The following is a 24,387-nucleotide window of genomic DNA, read 5'->3' as shown; positions in this document are numbered from 1 at the left end:
GTCTGTCCAATAAGCCTGTGTTGTGTGTGGAATTGTTCATGTGCAAAAACATTAAACAGAGTCAGAGGGTTTTCCCCCATAGACAATCTACAACAGGCTGGGTTTTGTACGCGTTTTAAATCAGAAAGAGGAAAAAAGGCCAAACAAGTTACAGTGCAAAGTAAAAAAGTGAAATAACAGGAAAACAGCAGGAGGAAAATAAACTATAGCTACAGGTTACATTATATTAATAGCAACAAACAATCACCCTGCATTCCTTCACCATTTATACATCAGGAAGTTGAAAAATAATTAAGTTAATTTTTAAGTGCAGTCATATTCTACATGTTTGCATTTGTGGATAAAACACACGCTCAAAATAATTTAAAATAATTTTATAGATGGATTTTAGACTAAAATTCCCATGTAATTTGTATTTTAAAAAATTAACTGAAGCAACAGAACAGACATGTTTATACATATGTATGTTTCTTAATCTACATATTAATACCTTTAAAGATGAAATTTGAAGAATCCAGTGTTTTACATGCTTGCTTTTTCCAACGGTGGAGTGAAATTCACAACTTGGCAAATACATCTGTAATGTATCATGTAATGAGTGATAAAATGCAAATGACTTAATTTTGTTAATATAGGATTTGCTGATTTCTTCTTGTATTCTGATATTATCAATTGTTGAATGTCAACAGCATAAGACGAGTTTTCTCACACATTTATTGTCCAAATTGGGCTTTTGGTGAAAATTATACGGAAGGTCACGGTATTCTCAGAAGTACAAAATCATGACAAGAACAAAAGTGCAATGTGGTACAGAAAACGCAGTAAATGCACTGTCCTGACCTTACATGAAGCTCAACATTAATAAATAAGCTTCCTGTTTTACCTTATTTTCTTGTTACCTTCTTCCACAAATAACTTCTCTTCTGTAAGCCTAATTACAGACGTGAAGGAAAGTATACACAAAAATAAAAATTATTATGTCTACATGAAGGTATAACCAATTATTTCTGTGCATTTTGAACAGGATACAGCAGAAGAGATCAGACTGTCTTGTACCCAGCTATGTGTTCATTAAGAGTAGCAGGTCAATGGATCATCCAGAGGACTTCAGCAAAGGAGGTAAACCTCTCGATGAAAGGTCAGTTAAGTGTTTTTATATTTAACTAAAGTGAATAAATACGCTTCCTGTTTTACCTCATTTTCTTGTTACCTTCTTCCACAAATAACTTCTCTTCTGTAAGCCTAATTACAGACGTGAAGGAAAGCATACACAAAAATAAAAATTATTATGTCTACATGAAGGTATAACCAATTATTTCTGTGCATTTTGAACAGGATACAGCAGAAGAGATCAGACTGTCTTGTACCCAGCTATGTGTTCATTAAGAGTAGCAGGTCAATGGATCATCCAGAGGACTTCAGCAAAGGAGGTAAACCTGTCGATGAAAGGTCAGTTAAGTGTTTTTATATTTAACTAAAGTGAATAAATAAGCTTCCTGTTTTACCTCATTTTCTTGTTACCTTCTTCCACAAATAACTTCTCTTCTGTAAGCCTAATTACATACGTGAAGGAAAGCATACACAAAAATCAAGATTATTATATCTACATGAAGGTATAATGTTTGTCATTAATGTATATTACAGCTCTCTTGTCTTGTTCATTGAATTATTATTACCATCCATTTGCAACATGTAGGTTTTATCAATTTTTTCACACCTACTTATCCTGGTCTGGGTTTCAGAGGGGTCTAGATCCAATCTGGGGCAGCAGTACATACACCCTGAATACCAGTATATCACAGGGCTCACGGCTGGGGTACACCCTGGATGGGATACCAGTCTATGACAGGGCTCACGGTTGGGGAACACCCTGGATGGGATACCAGTCTATCACAGGGCTCATGGTTGGGGAACACCCTGGATGGGATACCAGTCTATCACAGGGCTCACGGTTGGGGAACACCCCGGATGGGATACCAGTCTATCACAGGGCTAACGGCTGGGGTACACCCTGGATGGGATACCAGGCTATCACAGGGCTAACGGCTGGGGTACACCCTGGATGGGATACCAGTCTATCACAGGGCTCACGGCTGGGGTACACCCTGGATGGGATACCAGTCTATCACAGGGCTCACGGCTTTTCTTGTTACTGTACCCTGTTCCACAAATTTCTCTTCTGTAAGCCTAATTTCACATGTACATGAAAGCATACATAAATGTCTAAATGAATATATAACAATTTCTTTCTGTGAGCTTTAAGTAACATACAGCAGGATTGATTAGACTCACCTGTATCCAGCCATATGTACAGTGGAGTTTTCTCCAATGATGAAAATTAAATTGCAACTAAGATACTGCTGTATAAATATGTATACTACATGTCTCAAAGAGAATAACACCCATCATCACACGTTGTATTCACAGAGAACATCATCAGAGATCTGATCCAGGGAATCCTGGGATTCTGTCTGCAGACAGCCATCAGATGGATTTGTCATCCATATTCCAGGTGTCGTATTATACAATATGTTTCCTTGATCTTGTGCCAGAATACAGGTTATATTTCATTATTCTATTAGAATAACACAAGTATCTTTGATTGCTGCATGAACAGATAACATGTTAAAACAGCACACTCCCTGAAAGCCTGGTCTTTGCTTTTTTATGGAATGTATTCACATATGTGCAGTGGTTAGCACTGTTGCCTCACACCTCTGGGTCCCGGATTCAAGTCTCCACCTGGGTCACATGTGTGTGGAGTTTGCATGTTCTCCCCATGTCGTCGTGGGGTTTCCTCCGGGTACTCTGGTTTCCCCCAACAGTCCAAAAACATGCTGAGGCTAATTGGACTTGCTAAATTGCCCGTTGGTGTGCATGTGAGAGTGAATAGTGTGTGAGTGTGCCCTGCGATGAGCTGGCCCCCCATCTTGGGTTGTTCCCTGCCTCGTGCCCATTGCTTCCGGGATAGGCTCCGGACCCCCCGCGACCCAGTAGGATAAGTGGTTTGGAAAATGGATGGATGGATGGATGGATGTATTCACATATGGACTCTGATGATTAGTGCTATGCTATCAGTTCCTTTGTTCTTTATTTGCATGTAATATATTTTCTTATGTTGTGTAGGGGGTGGGGGCAATATGACCTAATATTATTAACACTGTATTTTTCACTTTTTGGATAGTGATGGTGTTATATGACGATATAACTTTTTGTATTTTTGGGAAGAGTAGCAAGTCCCATCCATTCATGAAAATTTTATATACAGATACATCTCAATAAATTAAAATATCATCGAAAAGTTAATTTAGGTAACATGCACCTGTATATATTACGCTGTCAGTGAGTCGAGTGCCAACCGGCTTGTTTGCATATTTCGTTTCTTTTTTTATTTATAATACCCAACCACCCTCCCTTTTTGGAGAGCAACTTTATTTTTATTTAGCTGAAGAGCAGATCAATACATTAAGTGAAGCCACTCCAAATCAGCCCACCCCTGTTCCCCCTATTATGATATAACGATACACAAATAGACAAATAAGTCATTACAGGTAAGACACACAAGACATGTTATTGTAAGACAGGTTGTGCATGTTGACGTAGACAGACAAGACAGGACAAGACTAAACAAAGCCATACAAACACTGGGATAGTTAGGAATTTACTGTGAAGTAGTGAGAGTTATGATGTGCAGCTTGTGGGGTATGATTGCCTTGAAGAGTGATAGCGTCAGTGTGTGTGTGTGTGTGTGTGTGTATATGTGTGTGTGTGTGTGTGTGAGAGTGTATTGATGTGTGTCATTCAGTGAGTTTAGTTTACAGGCAAGGTCAGTACGATTGTGAATGGGACCCAAACTTTTTTGAAGTATGGGGTTTGGTGCTGTAAGGTAATAAATTCCATTGATATATAGTCTTTGAGTAGGGTTGACAATTGTGTGATATTTATTGTGTGTCTGGATTTCCAGTTTAACGGGATAGTTTTCCTGGCAATATCTAAGGTGACCAGTTATGAGTTTTGCATCTTTAATTGCTGGGGTTATGTCTGAGAGATCTCCAAGTAGACAGATGGGAGGAGTTAGTGGAATGTTGCGGCTTAGTATTATGGAGATTCTATTAGAGATTTCTTTCCAGAAATTTTGACCTGATGGGCAGAGGCAAAGGGAGTGAAAGTAGGTATCTGGGGTGCGTAATGCACACTGTAAACATGTGTCCATTTCTGGAAAGCCCATTTTATACATCATGTGCTGAGTGATGCATACTCTATGAATTATCTTATATTGAATTAGTTGCAGGTTAGTGTTTTTAGTCAACGTGAAGGTGTTCTCGCATATTTGGGTCCAGAATTCATTGTTTGTTGTAGATGATAAGTCTTTTTCCCAGGCATCGATTGGGAAATTGTTTTATCTACAGTGATATTAGTTTGTATAATTTTGAGAGAACTTTCTTTGTATCACTTTCTTTCTTTGGACGTCGCTCGCCATTATGGCTTCAATGAATCGAGGGTATGATACATCAAAAAGGATGGAAAGAATATTAGAGCCACCGCATCACTTTCCTTTAATCAAACAGGAAAGAGGGTGGCAGCACCTCCTGATAAAGCCATTGTTAAAATGGAATCACATACGTATACATTACACATTATTATTATGTTAGTCATATCCTTAGCCCGACATCTACATATAATATGTGTTGCTTAAATAAGTTTACATGTGTTTAAACAGTGTTGGGAGGGGTATTTTAAAGCTTAAAATATGAAGAAAAAAAATGTTTATTTATATGGTCTTTCTATATTGCAAATTTTCACCTATCGCTGATGGGTCTGGAATGCATCTTCAGCACCAGGAGGGGGATCACTGTAATATCCTTATACAATGGAGAAACAGCTGTCCAAAACCAAATTTAAGAAGTGTTCCATAAGGAATGTTCAATTTCCTCTACTGAATGACTTTTCTATCTAGGGATACAATTATTTAAATTTTGTTTTGTTTTGAGACATGGATTAAATTAAATACTCTGTGTATATTTTTTGATGAATGTCTACCTTTGATTATCCTTGTTTGATCTGGATGTATTAACGATGAGTTTGGTTTTTCAAATCGGGTGGCAAGTGTGACGTCCAGGTGCACGAGCAGGGAAGCAGGATATGGGAGACCGAAATTTATTTCTAGCAGACCGACAAGGGAGTACAAGGTTGACAACGTTAATGACAGACCTGGGGAAACAGACTTAAACACAGACTTAAATACAGGACATGACATCAGAATGCACGCAGGACAGCCGGTACACACGAGGGTAAGGAGGTGGGCGTGGCACATGAGCGGGCTGGACGGAGGGACGGGACTGGGAACAAGACGAACCTGGAAAACAAGACAAAACAATCACTGGGGCACAGGGAAGAGGACCGAAAAACAAAACAGGCACAAGGGCAAAAACTACGACAAAAACCAACAGAGCACAGGGAACGCAGACAGGCAGACCAGGAAAGGAGACAATGGGGGAACACCAACAGGAGGGATAAAGGGACCGGGAGCGAACAGAGGAGACACCGAGGGATGAGGAGCAAACACAGGAGACACAGAGGGACGTGGAGCAGACATAGGTGGGACAAAGGAAGAGGGTGGAAGAACAAAGGTCGGTGGACAAAGGGGAAGCCGAGGGAGCCACAGCGGGCGACGGACAGCAGCCAGAGGGGCTGCAGGCGACTGAAAGGCTGAAGCCGGAGGGACCCCAGGTGGCCATGAGGCAGGAGCTGGAGGGGACACGAAGGGGCCGGAAAGGAAGCCGGAGGGGCGAGGAGGAAGACGAAGGGAGCACCAGCGGAGGTGAGGAGGGAGCAGGAAGGAATCATGGCGAAGGCAAGGAGTGAGGGGAAGTCTCAGCAGGCAATGGTGCAGCCACAGCAGGTGGAGGTGCCGTCCACTGACGAGCCACAGTGGAGTGACCCACAGGTGAATGACGAGTCAAAGCGGGGGAACCCGCAGGCGACCAACGAGGCGTCGGAGGTAGGACCGCAAGCTGCCGACGAGACGATGACGGGGGACTGGAGCTGGGGGGACTAGAGCTTTGGGTGGAGCCGGCCCATTAGGAGCAGGCGGAGCAGGAGGCGGAGGCAGAGGAACCTCAAGTGAAGCAGGGACAAGCGGAGGTGGCGCTGTAGCAGGAGCCTCGGGTAGAGCAGCAGGCAAAGGCACTGCCGTAGCAGGAGCCTCGGGCGGTGCAGCAGCAGGCGGAGGTGGCGCCTTCGGGCGGTGCAGCCGCAGCAGGGGCCTTGGGCGGAGCAACAGTAGCCGCAGCAGGGGCCATGGGCGGAGCCGTGGGCGGCTCGTTAGTTGCCGGGACTGGAGCCCCGCAGGGCGGCATCACTCTAGAAACCACAGGGGGTGCTGCAGGAGCCTCTGTGGGCAGCAGGTCAAGCACAACTGGGTAGAACAGGCACAGGCAGAACAGGCAGATCAGGCACGAGCAGAACCGGCAGGGCAGTTAAAGCAGGAGGCTACACAGCTCAGGAGGAGACACCTTAAGGACAGGCTTTATCTTTGCTAGGATCCTGGCAACCCAGGGAATGGGATCCAACATGGCACTGATCTCAACAATAACCAGGCGCAATCCCGGGAAAGAACACACAACTAGCCTCGCTGTGTCAGCCGACTGCACGGAGGTGACGGTGGTGACATCGTCTGCCAACCTTTTTAAATCACCCCGCGGGGAAGTCAGGGCGAAGCCGGCGAACTCTCGCTGAAGCTGTTCGGTGAGCTGGGTAGCTTCCGGGAACACTCGCAGGGCCGGCTGATCCAGCACTTTCCAGTATAAGCCCTGGAGGGCGAAATATTGTCCGGCTAGTGCTGGATCCGGGCCCGCTGAGGGTCCTCTCCGAGCTTCTGTTTCTGCTGGCCGGATCACCACAGGGTCCAGAATTTTTTGGGACTGTCAGCGTCTGTCTGTTAGTTCCTTTTGCAATAGCTCTGTGGGATTTTTAGAATAAATGTCATTCAATTCTTCGATTTTTTTTTTGTTCAATATTTTTTTTGTATGATGAAAATGATATGATCTTTCCTCTCTGCACTACTTTTGCTGTTTCCCAGAATAATGTGGATGAGATTTCAGGAGTCATTTATTTCCAAGAAGGATGTCCACTCTTTTATGAATAATGTCTTGAAGTTGGGGTCGTAAATCAGAGATATATTAAATGTCCATCTGCAATGGGTTGTTTGAGTTGGTTGATGTTTAGATTTATTGAAACAGGGGGTATGATCACTCATTATAATGGGATGAATTTGGGGTTCTAGGATATCAGAAATAATTGAGTTACTAGTAAGGAAAAGATCAATACAGGAGTGGAGAGAAGAGTGAGTATTGTCTAATATTAGGATTTTTTAGCCACCAGCTATCACCAAGACCAAACTCACCCATATACTGTTTTAATATTTCCGTGTAGTGCCAGTTTCTAGGATTAACAGTAGTGTATGATTTATCTAAAGTGGGGTTGGTAACTGTATTAAAGTTATTATTGCAGAGTTTGATAAATTGGATAGTGATTCGAAAAAAGTATGGAAGAAACTGAGATCATCAGAATTGTTTCCATATATGTTTGGAATAGTGAGGTTTTTGTTGTTTGTGGTGCTAATAATGACATATCGCCCTTCAGGATCCGTGATTGTCGCGTTATGGGTTAATGTAATGCTTTTGCTTATCAAAATTGATACCTCGTTTCTTAAAATTAAAAGCTGATGAATATTTTTGGGTAAATTGCAAAAAAATAGTTTTCAATTTTTGAATTTCGGATTCTATTAAGTGCATTTCCTGTAACAAGCAAATGTCTGCTTGTAATTTGACCACATGGTTTATAATTTTTGTTCGTTTTGCCTGTGAACTAACTCCTTGAATGTTCCAGGTTACAAATTTAAGTGGATTCATTGATTTGTTGGAGAGATTAAATTATCATTAGACAACCCATTGCTAAATCTGTGAGAATATGCCAATTGTCACGGGTCGTGGTAAGCGAGCGCGGCGATCGTGCGGGTAAGGAGCAATGAGCAGGCAGACAGGCGAATACGGGGCAAAACGGGAGTTTACTGGGGAAACAGGGACCAGGAAACAGCTCACGCTAACAAACATCCGGAAACATCAATGACGGACAACGCTAACAGGTAAGACCAGGACTTAAAACCAGACAAGACTAATCAAAGCAATTAGATACAGCGGGGTACAATCAGGGAAATACACGTGGGAAGGCAGGGGGCGTGGCACACACGAGGAGCGGACGAGCCGGGCATGACAGAGCCCCCCCCCAAAGGCGCGCTTCACCGGGCGCGCCCAGGAGGAGGCGACGAACGGGACGAGGGGACCAAGACCTGAAAAACAAAACCCAAAACCAAGAACAAGAGACCGGGAATTAAACAGAGAGACAGAACAGGCACAAAGACAGGACCAGGGACAAAACCTGACAGAGGACGGGAAACACGGACCGACAGAGAAAGAGAGGGGACATACAAGGAACCGGCGGGACACAAGGGCCAGGAGTGAACAGAGGGCACAGAGGAGGACGGTCAGCAAAGACAGGAGGAACACGAGGAGCAGAGACGGGCGGAACGAAGGGACGAGCAGAAAACAAAGGGACAGAGACAGGCGGGACAAAGGCAGGGGCATAGGGAGACAAGGAGGGGGAACAAAGGGGAGCCCGAGGGAGACCCAGCGGGCGACGGGCGGCAGCCGGAGGGGCCGCAGGCGGCCGGGAGGCTGGAGCCGGAGGGGACCTCGGAGGGGCCGAGGAGGCAGGGCGAGGGACCCGCGGAGGGGCCAGGGAGGGAGAAGGAGGGAGCACCGGGGAAGGGGACGAGGGAGCAGGAGGGGCCCACGGCGAAGGCCCGGAGGAGGGGGGAGCTGCAGCAGGCGACGACGTCCGGGGGAGGGCCGGAGGTAGGGACCCCGCAGGCAACCGAGGAGCCGCCGTCGGGGAGCCCGCAGGCGACCGACCAGGCTCTGGAGAGGGGAGCGAGGCGGGGCGACGAGGCCTCGGAGGGGGACCCGCAGGCGACGCCCGACCCGGAGGGCCAGGACCCGCAGGCGCCAACCGAGCCAGAGCGCAGGCGAGGGAGGGCGAGCCAGGGGGCAGGGCGGGCGGGACCCCAGCCCGGCGTCTGTGTCCCCTTCCCCTGCGGGACACAGACAGGCTGACCCTAGGTCGGGGTCGATGTCGCCGGGGCGAGGGACAAGGGGTTACAAGTTCTGTCCCCGAGGGGTCCCATTCCAGCTCCTCCACCTCCGAAGAGGGAGGAGCCAAGATGGAGTTGTCCAGGACCACCTCGGGGACTAGGACAGGGACTGGAGCTGCTGCAGGCGGAGGGGGCGCCTCTGGAGCTGCTGCAGGCGGAGGGGGCGCCTCTGGAGCTGCAGCAGGCGGAGGGGGCGCCTCTGGAGCTGCTGCAGGCGGAGGGGGCGCCTCTGGAGCTGCAGCAGGCGGAGGGGGCGCCTCTGGAGCTGCTGCAGGCGGAGGGGGCGCCTCTGGAGCTGCAGCAGGCGGAGGGGGCGCCTCTGGAGCTGCAGCAGGCGGAGGGGACGCCTCTGGAGCGGCAGCAGGGGGAGCGGGCGCCGGGACAGGAACACGGTCAGGCTGCGGGGGCGCCGGGACAGGAACACGGTCAGGCTGCGGGGGCGCCGGGACAGGAACACGGTCAGGCTGCGGGGGCGCCGGGACAGGAACACGGTCAGGCTGCGGGGCCGCCGGGACAGGAACACGGTCAGGCTGCGGGGGCGCCGGGACAGGAACACGGTCAGGCTGCGGAGGCATCAGCCCGGAAACTGCAGGACGCTGCAGTGGGGACCTCGGCCCAGGTGCTGCAAGCCGCTGCCGTGGGGGCGCCCGCCCGGGAACTGCAGGACGCTGCAGAGGGGGCGCCGGCACGGGCGTTGCAAGCCGCTGTCGTGGGGGCGCCTGCCCGGGAACTGCAGGACGCAGCAGTGGGGGCGCCGGCCCAGGCGCGGCAAGCCGCCGTCGTGGGGGCGCCCGCCCGGGAACTGCAGGACGCTGCAGAGGGGGCGCCGGCACGGGCGTTGCAAGCTGCTGTCGTGGGGGCGCCTGCCCGGGAACTGCAGGACGCTGCAGTGGGGGCGCCGGCCCGGGCGCTGCAAGCCGCCGTCGTGGGGGCGCTCGCCCTGGAACTGCAGGACGCTGCAGTGGGGGCGCCGGCCCGGGCGCTGCAAGCCACCGTCGTGGGGGCGCTCGCCCTGGAACTGCAGGTGACTGCAGTGGGGGCGCCTCGGAAGCGGCTGTAGCAGGCGGGGACAGGAGCGTCTCGGAAGCGGCTGCGGCGAGATCAGGAACTGGGGCGAGATCAGGAACTGGGGCGAGATCAGGAACTGGGGCGAGATCAGGAACTGGGGCTGCAGGCAATTGCTGTGGGGGCGCCTGCCCGGGAGCTGCAGGTGGCTGCAGTGGGGGCGCCTGCCCTGGAGCTGCAGGTGGCTGCAGTGGGGGCGCCTGCCCTGGAGCTGCAGGTGGCTGCAGTGGGGGCGCCTGCCCTGGAGCTGCAGCAGGCAGCGAAGGCGGTTGCGCAGGCAGTGGCGGCCGCACAGGAGCGGGGTCCGCCGGCAATCGCGGCTGCACGGGAGCGGGATCCGCGGGCGGCAGGAGCGGAGGGAGCTCCTCGGGTCCGGCCGTTGCAGCGAGCAGCGGAGGCGGTTGCTCAAGCTGCTCAGCGGCCCGGTGTGTTCTCCGGATAGGGGAAGCTGCCCTGGGAGACAGCCTTGTAGCGCTGGGGACGTCCGGGGTGATCGGGATACACTCCCGATCCTCTCCAGGAAGAGAAGCGGGGACGATGGAACACTCCCCCAGGGCGATCGTTGGGGCGATTGCCGGTCTCTTCCTCCTCCTCTGGCGCCTGGTGGTGGCGGGAGGTGGCGTTATGTCCGCAAAGACGGACGGCGAGAGGATCGTCCCCGGCTCGCTAGGCGCGACGTAGCGCTCCTCCCGGAGCTCGGCCAGCTGCCGGAAATTTTCGCGCACCTCTTTCGCAAGGTGCGCGCCCTCTTCGAGAGACAGCTCGTCTAGAATATCCCAATTCCGACTCACCAATCTCCATGCTGGCGAGGTCTCCCAAATGCCGGGCTGGGCTTTCCAGAAGAGCAGCTGATCAACGTAACTGCGGTAGTCCTCCACAGTTACGGAAGCTGCTTCTTTTGGGTCCGTCATTCTGTCACGGGTCGTGGTAAGCGAGCGCGGCGATCATGCGGGTAAGGAGCAATGAGCAGGCAGACAGGCGAATACGGGGCAAAACGGGAGTTTACTGGGGAAACAGGGACCAGGAAACAGCTCACGCTAACAAACATCCGGAAACATCAATGACGGACAACGCTAACAGGTAAGACCAGGACTTAAAACCAGACAAGACTAATCAAAGCAATTAGATACAGCGGGGTACAATCAGGGAAATACACGTGGGAAGGCAGGGGGCGTGGCACACACGAGGAGCGGACGAGCCGGGCATGACACCAATAAACCAGAGGTGCAATAGCAGTAATAATAATAATAATTATTATTATAACAGCAATGACCATAATAACAGTAATAATTGTTGACATCATTATAGAGTGGCTTCGCCATGTTTATCCTCATTATTTTACCATATACATTCGCCTTCTTAAAACTGGTCAGTCTGATTCTGATAGACACAGATAGACACATAGACAAAACCAGAAAGACATGAAAAGGGTGTATAGAAAGATCTAATTAAAAAGTGAAAGAAAGAAAGACAGATAGGAGAGAGAGAAAGAGATTCCGAAAGTTAACGCGTTGAATTCGGGTTTTAATGCATACGGGGAGTAGGGGTCTTCAGCAAGCACGGACAGGCAGCACAACACCAAGAGACTTCAATGACGGATCTAGGGAGACAGACTGAACGCGGACTTAAATACACAGGACAAATCGAAATAACAGGAAATAGCTGGTTACAATCGGGATTGCACACGTGGTTAATGAGGAGGCGTGGTACACAAGAGGATTGGTTGAGCAGGGTATCACAGGACCCCCCAAAAGTTTTGACTCCAGGCACGCCCCAAAGTGAGTAATGGAGGAGACGAGACCTGGAACCACACAGGACCAAAAATATTAACGAGGGATCGGGAACAAGACGGACAGACAGAACAGGCACAAGGGAAGCAACCAAGACAACAACTGACAAAGGACAGGAAACGCAGACAGGCACACTAAAAAAGGAGACACCGGGGGAACACCAACTGGAGGAACAGAGGGACCAGGAGTAGACGTAGGAAAAACAAAGGGATGAGGAGCAGACACAGAAGGCAGGAAGGAGAAAGGCGCGGGAAAACAGGGAGCCTGAGGGAACCCCAGTGGGCATGAGGTGGCTGCCACAGGGGCAGCAGGTGACCACGAGGTCGGAGCCGGAGGGGACCTCATAGGGGGCAAAGAGGCCGACGGAGGGACAGGTAGAGGAGGCGAGGAGGGAGTCGGAGGGGTCACCAGGGGAGATGAGGAGGAAGGCGGAGGGGAAGGTGGAGGGGAATCCGGCGTAGATGAGGAGGGAGGTGGAGCCATGGCAGGTGATGACGCAGCAAAGGCGCAGCCGACTGACAATTCAGAGTAGGGGGACCCGCAGGCAACCGAGGAGTCGAAGCGTGGGAACCCATAGGTGACCGATGAGGCGTCAGAGGCGGGGTCGAAGGCAGCCAACGAGCCATCGGAGACGGACCTGCAGACGACAGCCGAGCTGAAGCCGGAGGACCCGTAGACGCCCCACGCACCACAGCTAGGGAGACCGAGGACAAGCCAGGGGGCAGGGCGGGCGGGACACGACCCCAGCGTCGGTGACCTCTCCCTTTCCGGGAGACCGACAGGTGGGGTCGCCCACGCTGGGGCGATGTAACCTTAAGAGAACCTTCAGGGAACATGCCTAAACCTCTAGGGAATTTTTACAGAACATTCGTAAAAGGATACAAAAAGCGTAGCCTTAGTAGAACTTTCAGGAAACATTCCCTAAAGGTTCTACCAAGGTTCCACAAAATGTGACCTTTAGACAACATTCTTGGAATGTTCATAAAAAGTCACATTTTGGTGAACCTTTTTAGAACGTTCCAACAACGTTCTGTAAAGGTTGAAACCTTCGGAGAACCTTTAGGAAATGTTTCCTGAATGTTACGTGTTTGCTGGGTACAGCCGTAATTGATGCCAGTGTAACTAAAACATATGGAAAATTTTCACCATTCAGTGAACATAACGGTAGGTTAAAACTTCTAATCATTTGGTAAATGTAACGATAGGTAATGTACACGCGAATGTTTTAGGTAGGTTTGGGTAGCTGAAGATGATAACGTTACCTACTGTTCGACTAATGGCCAGTTAAACGCTCCCAATTGCATTAGCAAACATCAATAAGTGCATTTGTTGATCTTTAATTTAAAACTGACTAGAAAAAAAAATCATTCATTCATTTGTTTACATGTTTATTTTTAGAAAGGCTGCTGGTAACTCCCTGCTTTTTTCAGTAAAGTTCATTATGAAAAGTTCTAAGAATTAAAAATATGCTTAAAGGCATTTAAATTACGCACTGTGTTAGACTGTCAACAAAAGTGTTTTTTTAAATAATTTTTAGTTCATAAAATTAGTAATTTTATTTATTTTTCCATGGATTTGTCATGCCCTGCTCGTCGGCTCCTCCTGTGTGCCACGCCCCCTGCTTACCCACGTGTGTTTCCCGGATTGTACCCAGCTGTGTCTGCTTATTTTCAATCAGTCCTGTGTATTTCAGTCCGTGTCTTACCCGAGTCCTTTGTCCGTCATTGATGTCAGTCTGCGTCCAATGTTCCCGGCTCCCCGAAGCCCGATTAAACCCTCGTTTACCCCGATTCCTGTCTGCTTGTCTATTTTGGATCGCTCGCGCTCCCTGAGCGATCTTCAGTCCAGCACGTCCTGCATTTCGCGTGACAGGATTCATTTGTTTACTAGTTTAACTTTATTTTTAAAAATGCTGCTGGCAGCTCCCTGCACTTTTTCAGTTAAGTTCAATATTAAAAACAGGCTTAAAGGCATTTGAATGAGGTCTTATGTCAGTATTTATTTTTAATTTTACATCAGATTTAATTTTTAGAGCAGACATATATCGGTTTCAATTACAATTCAGTGAATTGAATTTTCAGTTTCAATTCAATTTCAATTCGATTATCGTTTTCTGGTTTTGCAACAATCGGTTTCCACATTGGCTCTGAAAAAAAAACATATCAGTCGATCCCTAATTCTAGTGTTGTATTTATATGTAACCAGGTTGTTTTGTTTAATGTGTATAATTACACAAAAGCTGTTTTTTTAATTTGTTAATTTGCTATCAGGACAGATCATTAGAGTATGTTTAATAGAAAATTCACACATGGCAGAACACTGCATGGTTGCATATACTATAAAAGGACAAGTAATCAGATTACAATTGAAGCTTTGAAGAAAATAAAATGCCTTGTTTTTTTATAAATAGGCTGTTGTATAATTAGGTTGTAGAATTTTTGCAGTGTTAATGGTGTTGTGAAACTTCATACCGTGGTGCACAATCACTTGACAAATGACTATATACGATGCCGATGTACCGCCCACCCCTAGCTGTGTATTTACATATGCATCTGTGGATTGCTGACAATTCAGTCTTGTCATAAAATGACAATGAATTAGTCTTGCTTTATCTTGTCTTGTCTTATAGTCACTTGAGGAAAATGCAGTGAAATTCCTGAAGGCCGAACTGAAAATGTTTAAGAAATATCTGAGTCAGGATTACGCAGCATGCTGTGAGGCTCAGATGGAGGATGACAGTGTGTTGGACAGTGATGGTAAGATGCAGAAGATCTGTGGCAGAGAAGGGGCTCTGAAGATCACACTCTACATCCTGAGGACCATGAGTCAGATGGATCTCGCTGACAGGCTGGAGCAGAGTAAGAATTTTTGATTACAGTATTTATATGTCCATCATGTTCTAACTGTATAGGTTTATAGTGATTATTTTGTATTATTATCAAGTGGAATCTTAAAATCTTGAAACAATCAGATACACACACACACACACATAAAGATGACAATTAGATTCTATTAAAATTCTATTTAGTGGAAATATCATATTTTGAAACGTGAGATTCTTTAACATTAAACTTACCAAGGGTGGCTTTCATGAAAGCGATTGATTATAGCGAATAATAAACAAGGTAACAAATGACGTAAGTCAAGAAGGTCTATGTGCATTTCCCAAAACCCATTATTATTCCTGAATTGACAAACAAGAGAGAGATTACTAGACACTTTGGGCGAAGCTTAGTCGGGGCTCTGATGACGTCACAGGGGACAGCGTGTCACTTTATGCTGATAGGGCAGATGTAGTTTGATTGACAGGACCATCTGTTTCTATACGACAGGAATTTCTATTAATCAGTTAATGGGTGCGTTCGACTTGGGCTTGCTTATTCATTATGAATAACATGGACATACACAGACTTTTCAGGCAGGTGCTCCACAGTAGGCCTGGGTACTTTTTGTGCCGTAAACATTTGTGATCGCGTGGGGGATCGGGGGGGGTGAATGGGCAGGATTCAGTGTATGCTGTTTATATTAACATGCTGTGTAACTCATATTTAGATATTAAGCTGCACTTACACTTTGTATATGGATTTATGTGAAATTAATTACATTTAAATTCTACTTTCTTATACTCAAAGTCGAATTGCGATTCAGCACCATGTTTTCAATTGATTTATAAATTGAATTTGGTTTTCAAGGTCATTCTCAAGTCAATTCTGAATGGTGCACAACCATACTCAAATTGCATACAGGTGTTACAATAATTAATGAATGAAGTAACTGTGAATTAACACTCCTTAACTGATTATCTAGTAAGTGTGACAATCACATATAGTCATTGTGACTTCATGATTAATTTATGGCGACAAACAGGAATTCATGATGCATCTTGAATTTAGACATCCATTAAATCATCATCAATCATGAATTAGTTAAGCATTACTTAAGTATATGATTTGTACCCTTATAAAGTGTTACCTTATACTTTTATATTGCAATATTGGCCTGATTATTATATCATCAGCATTATTATGTTGTCCAAATATGAGTGTTAGTGTGTTTTTGTCATCTATTTTGGCTGATCTCTGTGCCTCTGTGACTAGACTGCAGGCAAAAGTTCAAATACAGAATAACGTAGAAAATAACAAGAGGGTTGGAGCACTTCTAAATCTTTAAGTAAGATAACAAGCTATTTTAGTTATGAAGGGTCTCGGGAAACATACTAATTAACGTTCATTCTTAAGCACTAGATAACAAGCCACTCAGCTTTATGAAGCTTTCGGGAAAGCTATCACAGAAGAGAGATAATCAATATGATGTTAAAATACAGTCAGTGACAAAAAAGTTAAGCACCCAGAAGTAATGGTCTGATTTGGATTTAATTTGGCACAAGTGCGATGGGCATGTACATGATTCAATTTGCAAGGAGCTGACACGTCTAGTCACCAGAAACAGAAGATGCCTCATAGACGCATTAGACAGCATCACCGACACTTGATGGAGTTTGATAGGGGTTGCATAGTGGGTTTGCATGAGGCCAGGTGATCGTATCATGCAATTGCCCGGCATGTGAGGCATGCAGATGTTACAGTCGCCTGATGTTGGAACCAATGGGCATGTGAGGGCACCCATACACATCGTGAAAGTTCCGGTCGCCCAAGACAGACCACACCAAGGGAGAATCGTTGTATTGTTCCACAAACATTACAGAATCCCATGACATTTTCCCCATGCCATCTGGACACAGGTATGGGACTCTCTATAACACCCTGTGTCATCCCGCATCATGTCTCGACGACTGGCATCAGTCAGACTATGGGTTCACCGTCCCATATGTAGGCTGCTCTTAACACCGATGCAGAGACGGCTGCATTTGGAGTGGTGCCGTAACCGGGAGACATGGACTGATCATGAGTGGCATCGTACCATGTTCAACGATGAATCTTGGTTCTGAATTATCATAGCTGACCGTTGTGTGTATAGCAGCACCGAGGAGAGAGGACCAGTCCTGCTAATGTTGTGGAGAGACACACTGGCATTACTCCTGGCATCATGGTGTGGGGAGCAATAGGGTATGACATCATGGTGTGGGAAGCCATAGGGTATGACATCATGGTGTGGGGAGCCATAGGGTATGACATCATGGTGTGGGGAGCAATAGGGTATGACATCATGGTGTGGGAAGCCATAGGGTATGACATCATGGTGTGGGGAGCCATAGGGTATCACGTCAGGTCATCTCTGGTAGTGATTCGGGGGACCCTGACAGCACAGCGCTATGTCAGTGACATCCTGCATCAACATGTCTTACCCCTCCTGAGACCCTGGTACAGTCATTTAACAAGACAACGGCCATCCCCACACGGCACATGTGTCTATGGACTGCCTGCATCATGTTGAGGTCCTTCTGTGGCCAGCCAGGTCCCCCGATCTTTCCCCAATCGAACATTTGTGGGATCAGTCCACAGACCCAGTGCCAATCTGCAGGATCTCGAGGGTCAGGCACAACAGCTGTGGGATTTAATAACTCTCTGTAGGAGAGGATACAATGGCTGTATGATTCCCTTCTGCATAGTATCACCACATGTATCCATGCCCGGGGGGGTGCCACACCCTACTCACATGGGACCAGCAGTGTGCCCATGCTGCCTTCTCTGTTGTCTGTTTGATCGGATATTATAATCATTGCGATATTTTCAAATGACCTTTCATCACATGCAGATTCATTTAATTTTCACCAACTTTTTTTGTTATTGAGTATATTTTAATGTTTATTAGTCCTGCATAAAACATACATGGTAGGAAATCGTGTTTAATCATGAACTTTATAATCATGAAAATTTGTTTTTACAGGTGAAAAGATGATTTCTCAGCATAAGCTAAAACAAACACTGAAAACGAGGTTTCAGTATGTGTTGAAAGGACAATCTAAGCAAGGAAAATCAGTTCTGCTCAATCAGATTTACACAGAACTCTATATAACTGAGGGTGAAACTGGAGGTGTGAATGATCAGCATGAGGTCAGACAGATTGAAACATCATCCAAGAAACCTACAGCACAGGAGACTGTGATCAAATGTAATGACATCTTTAAAGCACAACCTGGACAAAAGACACGGATCAGAACAGTGCTGACAAGAGGCGTGGCAGGTATCGGAAAAACAGTCACTGTGCAGAAATTTATTCTTGACTGGGCTCAAGGATCAGCAAATAAGGATGTTCATTTTGTATTTCCACTACCTTTCTGTGATTTGAATGTAATGAAAAAGAAAAAATGCAGTTTGATAGACCTACTTCACCACTTCTTCCCAGAAATCAAAGAGCTTGGACCTGGTCAACTTTCTAATTGCAAAATATTGTTCATCTTTGATGGTCTGGATGAGTGTCGCCTTCCTTTAGATTTCCAGACCAATGAGAGTTGGTTTGATGTAACAAAGCCAGCATCATTAGATGTGTTACTGACAAACCTCATTAAAGGAAATCTGCTTCCCTCTGCTCTCCTCTGGATAACTTCTCGCCCAGCAGCAGCCAATCAGATCCACCTTGACTGTGTCCATCAAGTAACAGAGATACGAGGATTCAATGATCCTCAGAAGGAGGAGTACTTCAGGAAGCGATTCAAGGATCAAGACCTGGCTAACAGGATTATCTCACATGTGAGGTCATCAAGGAGCCTGTACATCATGTGCCACATACCAGTCTTCTGCTGGATTTCAGCCACAGTTCTAGAGAGGCTGTTTAGTGAACCAGGAAGTGAAAAAATCCCCAAAACTCTTACTCATATGTACACACATTTTGTCATCTTTCATACATCCTTGAAAAATCAGAAATATCTCAGAAAACAAGCAGCAGAGCCCTTTTCAGAATCATTAAGAGCAGACAAAGAATTCCTTTTGAAACTGGGGAAGCTGGCTTTCCAGAATCTCCAAAGTGGAAATCTTATCTTCTATGAGGAAGATCTGAGAAAAACTGGCATTGATGTGAGTGAAGCTTCAGTCTTCTCTGGAATGTGCACAGAAATGTTTAAAGAGGAGACTGGATTGTGTCAAGAGAAGGTTTACTGCTTTGTACATTTGAGTATTCAGGAGTACCTGGCTGCTTTGTATGTGTTTTTAAACCATGTATCCAGCTTCACGAAATTTACTTCACAACGAAAAAACACCATGACTGATCTACTAGAGGAGGCAGTGAATGAAGCTTTACAGAGTAAGACTGGACACTTAGATCTCTACCTCCGCTTCCTGCTTGGTCTGTCAGTGGATTCCTGTCAGACTCTTTTACGGGGCATTCTGTCACATACAGGAATCGGATCCCATGACATAGGGATGATAGCCAAGTACATCAAAGGAAAGATTGGGGAAAATCTCTCCTCAGAAAGGACAGTCAATCTGTTTCACTGTCTCAGTGAATTAAATGACAACTCTCTAGTTGAGGAAGTCCAAAGTTACCTGAGATCAGGAAGACTTTCGACAGAAAGTCTCTCACCTGCACAGTGGTCAGCTCTGGTCTTTGTGCTGCTGACTTCAGAAGGGGAGCTGGATGTGTTTGACCTGAAAAAATACATCAGATCAGATGAAGGTCTTCTGAGGCTGCTGCCTGTGGTCAAGGCGTCCAGAACAGCACAGTGAGTCCTGGGTCACTGTCTGCATAATGCCTGGAGTATATCTGAATGTTATCATCTGATTGTATAATACCTGTAGACTATAACTGAATGTTATCATATGTCTGTATAATACCTATAGAGTATAACTGAATGTTACCATCTGTCAACCTCAGGAATTGCATAAAATACAGGATAATTTATTTTATTAATGTTAGTAAGTTATTAATAAGTTAAAATACTTCCTCTGCAAAACTGAAACATTATAAACAGTTCTTTGCAGTGTGCAACAGACAAATATACAAGTTTTTTGGGTTTTGAAAGCTGAAAAAATACAATGTTTCAGTGGATGTTTAGGACAACAGTGCGATTGTGACCAAAGTCAATGGAATTCAATGACAATACAATGCAATACAAAATACAGAGCAATATAGGAATTTTAGTGACCCTAAGGTGCTTGGAAAAGGTGGTGTGTAGGATGTGTAATGTCAGGGGTGTGTGGAGATGTCTAATATAACATGCTTTCATCTTCAGGTTGAACAGCTGTAACCTTACTGAGAAAAGCTGTGAACTGCTGTCTTCAGCTGTCAGCTCAAACTCATCATGTCTGATGGAGCTGGATCTGAGTGACAATGACCTGCAGGATTCAGGGGTTAATCTGCTCTCTGCTGGGCTGGAGAATCCAAAATGTAAAATCAGGTCACTCAGGTGAGTTTTTCCATATTGTCAGCAATCAAAAGAACATTTGTATAACAATATAATCAGCATGAAATTATTCTATATATTTGTTGCAACTTCCTGTTAAATGAGTTACCTGTTTCATTATTAATACTAAATGATCTATTTAACAATAAATATATCGCAATGCAAACTGAGCTGTGTATCCAGAGCTAAGAGTGAAAAGTTTCCCTCTTTCTCTTTACAGGCTGTCAGACTGTATAGTCACAGATACCGGCTGTGCTTCTCTGGCTTCAGCTCTGAGGTCAAACCCCTCACACCTGAGAGAGCTGGATCTGAGCCACAATAAGACAGGAGACTCAGGATTGAGACGGATCTCCACTGTACTGAAGGATCCTAAATGTCAGCTGGAGAGACTCAGGTTAATAGTCAGATTGTTTCCTTACAAGCAACATGCATAACAAATTGAATAAGAAATAATTATTCCCATCTTTGGGTATTATATGTTAAAATAATAGATTAACTGTAGCTTCAACTGGAAATCTGTAATTTGTTTAAATATAAATATTTCTTATTATAAATTCTGGGAGGTGTATGGCAGTGGGTGGTCTCTACAAGGGAACAACAGGAGAAGGGAAGCCGAACCAAACAAACAGAAAGACAAAAGAAGGACAGAAGCGTCACTCAGGCTGTAGCAGGCAGAGACACACAGACACCTGTCTGTCAGGCAGAGTGACACGTGTGTGTAGATCCCAGAGAGGTGCTGTCATGATGGTGTTTCCTTAATGAACTGATTTATGGGTCCAGAGCTGAGAGTGAAGAATTTCTCTCCTTCTCTTCACAGGCTGTCAGGCTGTAGAGTCACAAAACAAGGCTGTGCTTTTCTGACTTCAGCTCTGATGTCAAACCCCTCACACCTGAGAGAGCTGGATCTGAGCTACAATAACACAGGAGACTCAGCAGTGATTCAGCTCTGTGGTCTACTGAAGGACTCTAAATGTCAGCTGCAGAAACTCAGGTTAGGAGTCAGACTATTTCCTAGCAATAAAATTTGTATCACATTATTTAAACAGCATGAAATTATTCTATATATTCATTGCAACTATCTGTTAAATGGCTTGAATGTTTCATTATTAATAATAAACTAGCTATTTAACAATAAACATATTGCAATGTAGATGTTTCCTCATTGAACTGAGCTGTTTGTCCAGAGCCGAGAGTGAAGAGTTTCTCTCCATCTCTTTACAGTTTGTCAGAATGTGGAGTCACAGATACAGGCTGTACTTCTCTGGCTTCAGCTCTAAGTTTAAACCCCTCACACCTGAGAGAGCTGGATCTGAGCCACAATAAGTCAGGAGACTCAGGAGTGATACAGCTCTCTGCTGTACTGGAGGATCCTAAATGTCAGCTGCAGAAACTCAGGTTAGTAGTCAGATGTTGATGTTTAAATAACATAAAATTATTCTATACATTCGTTTGAACTATGTTATATGGGTTAAATGTTTCATTACCAATAGTAAATTAGTTAACAATTACTATATTGCAATGCAGATTTTTTCGTCATTGAGCGTACATTACTCTCCACAATTATTGGCACCCCTTGTAAAGATTGTAAAAAATCTACCATTCAGTGAAGAAGCTTCATCCGACACTGAAAAAATGAGGAAAGATCCCACCTTTCTTTGAAATAAATGTATTCAAAGAAACAAATCCTTCGTCAAGTAATAATTATTTTCAATAAAAACATGTGTCAGGTTTCCAGGAGGACGGGCTGGCTGGAGGTGGCAAAGGACGAGGCAGATAGGCGAAATGAGGGCAAACGAGGGTTTATTGGGACTAACGGGGACAGAGAGATGCACTTTCCAACAACAATAATGACCGACATCAGACAGGGCAAGACGTGGACTGATATACCAAAGACAAGCCGAAAATAACAGGCAACAGCTGGGCACAATCGGGCAAGCACACGTGGATGATGAGGGAGCGTGGCACACATGAGGATCGGACGAGCTGGGCGTGACAGAACCCTCCCTCAGGGGAGGCGACGGACGAGACAAGACCGGGGAGATGTGTCCTGGAAGACAAGAACAAGACCATTAATGGGGAACAGAACTGAAACGCAGAACAGGCACAGGGACAGGAAGTAGGACAGGATCTGACACAACACAGGGAATGCTGACAGACAGATAAGGAAAGGCGACACGGAGGGAACAGGCGGGATGAAAGGGCCAGGAGTGAACGTAGGGAACACAGGGGGACGAGGAGCAGAGACAGGAGGAACAAAGGGACGAGGAATAAACATAGGAGGGACAGAGATGGGAGACCTAGGAGGAAAGGATGGGGGACTAAGGGGAGCCTGAGGGAGCCACGGAGGGCGACAGGCAGCAGCCGGAGGGGCCGCAGGTGACCGGGAGGCCGTAGCTGGAGGGGACCTCGGAGGGGCTGACAAGACAGGCCGAGGGACAGACGCAGGGGACGAGAAGGGAGTCGGAGGGGGCACCAGGGGAGGCGATGAGGGAGCCGGAGGGGACCCCGGCAAAGGCAAGGAGGGAGGAGGAGCCGCAGCAGGCAATGCCGTGGCCACAGCCGGCCAAGGTGACGTCTCCTGACGCGCTGGAGTGGGGAGACCCACAGGCGATGGAGGAGCTGCAGCAGGGGAACCTGCAGGTGACCGACGAGACATCGGAGGCAGGACCGAGGCAGCTCGACGAGGCGTCGGAGGGGGACCTGCAGGTGACAGCCAGACCAGAGCCCCAAGGACCCACAGGTGCCCCCCGAGCCCCAGCCAAGGCGAGCGAGGGAGAGCCAGGGGTCAGGGCAGGTGGGACCCTAGCCCTGCGTGTGCCCTATCCCCTTCCGGGACACCAACATGCCGGGTATAGGCCTGGGTTAACCTCGCCGGGGCTAGGGCAGAGGAGTTATCAGGGAGGTCCCCGAGGGGTCCCATTCGAGCTTCTCCAAGGAGGAAGGAGTAATTGTCCGGCTGTCCAGGACCTCCTCGGGGACTGGAGCAGGGTCAGGGACCGGGACAGGAGGCACAGGGGTTATAGGCACAGGCGTGAGTGGAGCCGGAGGCAGAGGGGCCTCGGGCGTAGCTGCAGCAGGTGTTGGAGGTGGGGCCTCAGGTGGAGGCGGGGCCTCGGGCGTAGCTGCAGCAGGTGGTGGAGGCAGAGGCAGCGCCTCGGGCGGAGCTTCAAACGGGACAGGCAGGTCATGCGCAGGCGGGACAGGCAGGTCATGTGCAGGCGGGACAGGCAGAACAGGTGCCGGCAGGACAGGCAGATCCGGCGCGGAACAAACGAACGCTGCTCCTTTAAAAGTCCTAGGGATACACGGGATGGCGTCCCACATGGCTCTAGCTCCCGGATTCACCAGCCGCACTACCCGATAATGGTAAGCCGCCAGAGGCGGCGACTGATCTGCGGCGGCAAAATCAGGGGCGAGCCATACTGGTGCTTGGAGAGGGAGGAGTTCCTCCCGATACTCCGCCGGGAGAAAGGCAGAGGAGAGAGAGCAGGCGCCCAGGCACTCAGGTCCTCCGTTGGCCTCCCCTTCAGTCTCCTCCTCCTCTTCTTCCGGCCTGCAGCGGTGGAGAGAGGCTGAGCCAGGTCCTCCGGGATGGGAGGCGGTACCACAGCCCCCGCAACACACCTAGCGGCTAACTGGGCTCTCCGCTCGGTTAGTTGCTGCAGTATCCACCGCAGATTCTCGCGTACCTCCGCCAGTAGGTACGCGTCTCCAGCCGGGGACATCCACGTCAGCAGGTCACCGCTCTGCTCAGCCAGCTCCAGTGCCACTGGGTCCTCCTGGACCTCGGGCTGTTTAAGCCAATAAATCACTTCTTGCAGCAGACCGAGGCGTTGGCTCTCGGTCTGCTGCGGGGGATTGGCTTCCGGGTCGGTCATTCTGTCAGGTTTCCAGGAGGACGGGCTGGCTGGAGGTGGCGAAGGACGAGGCAGTTAGGCAAAATGAGGGCCAAAGAGGGTTTATTGGGACTAACAACAATGACCGACATCAGACAGGGCAAGACGTGAACTGATATACCAAAG

General features: G+C 47.4%; 2 protein-coding genes across 4 annotated transcripts in view; one reads left to right on the top strand and one right to left on the bottom strand.

Annotated features, from left to right (window-relative positions):
- The window catches only part of nfx1 (nuclear transcription factor, X-box binding 1), a 104,888-nt gene that overhangs the window by 52,363 nt on the left and 28,138 nt on the right, over positions 1–24,387 (bottom strand). The gene's annotated exons all lie outside the window — the stretch shown is intronic.
- Positions 1–24,387, top strand: part of LOC125742321 (protein NLRC5-like) — a 165,273-nt gene that overhangs the window by 130,919 nt on the left and 9,967 nt on the right. The window contains exons 32-34 of the mRNA XM_049014227.1: positions 20,643–20,759; positions 21,183–21,356; positions 21,587–21,760. Of these exons, the coding sequence (XP_048870184.1) occupies positions 20,643–20,759; positions 21,183–21,356; positions 21,587–21,760 (465 nt within the window). The remainder of the gene's footprint in view (positions 1–20,642; positions 20,760–21,182; positions 21,357–21,586; positions 21,761–24,387) is intronic.

Source organism: Brienomyrus brachyistius, chromosome 1, assembly GCF_023856365.1.
Source record: "Brienomyrus brachyistius isolate T26 chromosome 1, BBRACH_0.4, whole genome shotgun sequence".
NCBI lineage: Eukaryota > Metazoa > Chordata > Actinopteri > Osteoglossiformes > Mormyridae > Brienomyrus > Brienomyrus brachyistius.
This window is presented reverse-complemented; position numbering and strand designations above follow the sequence as displayed.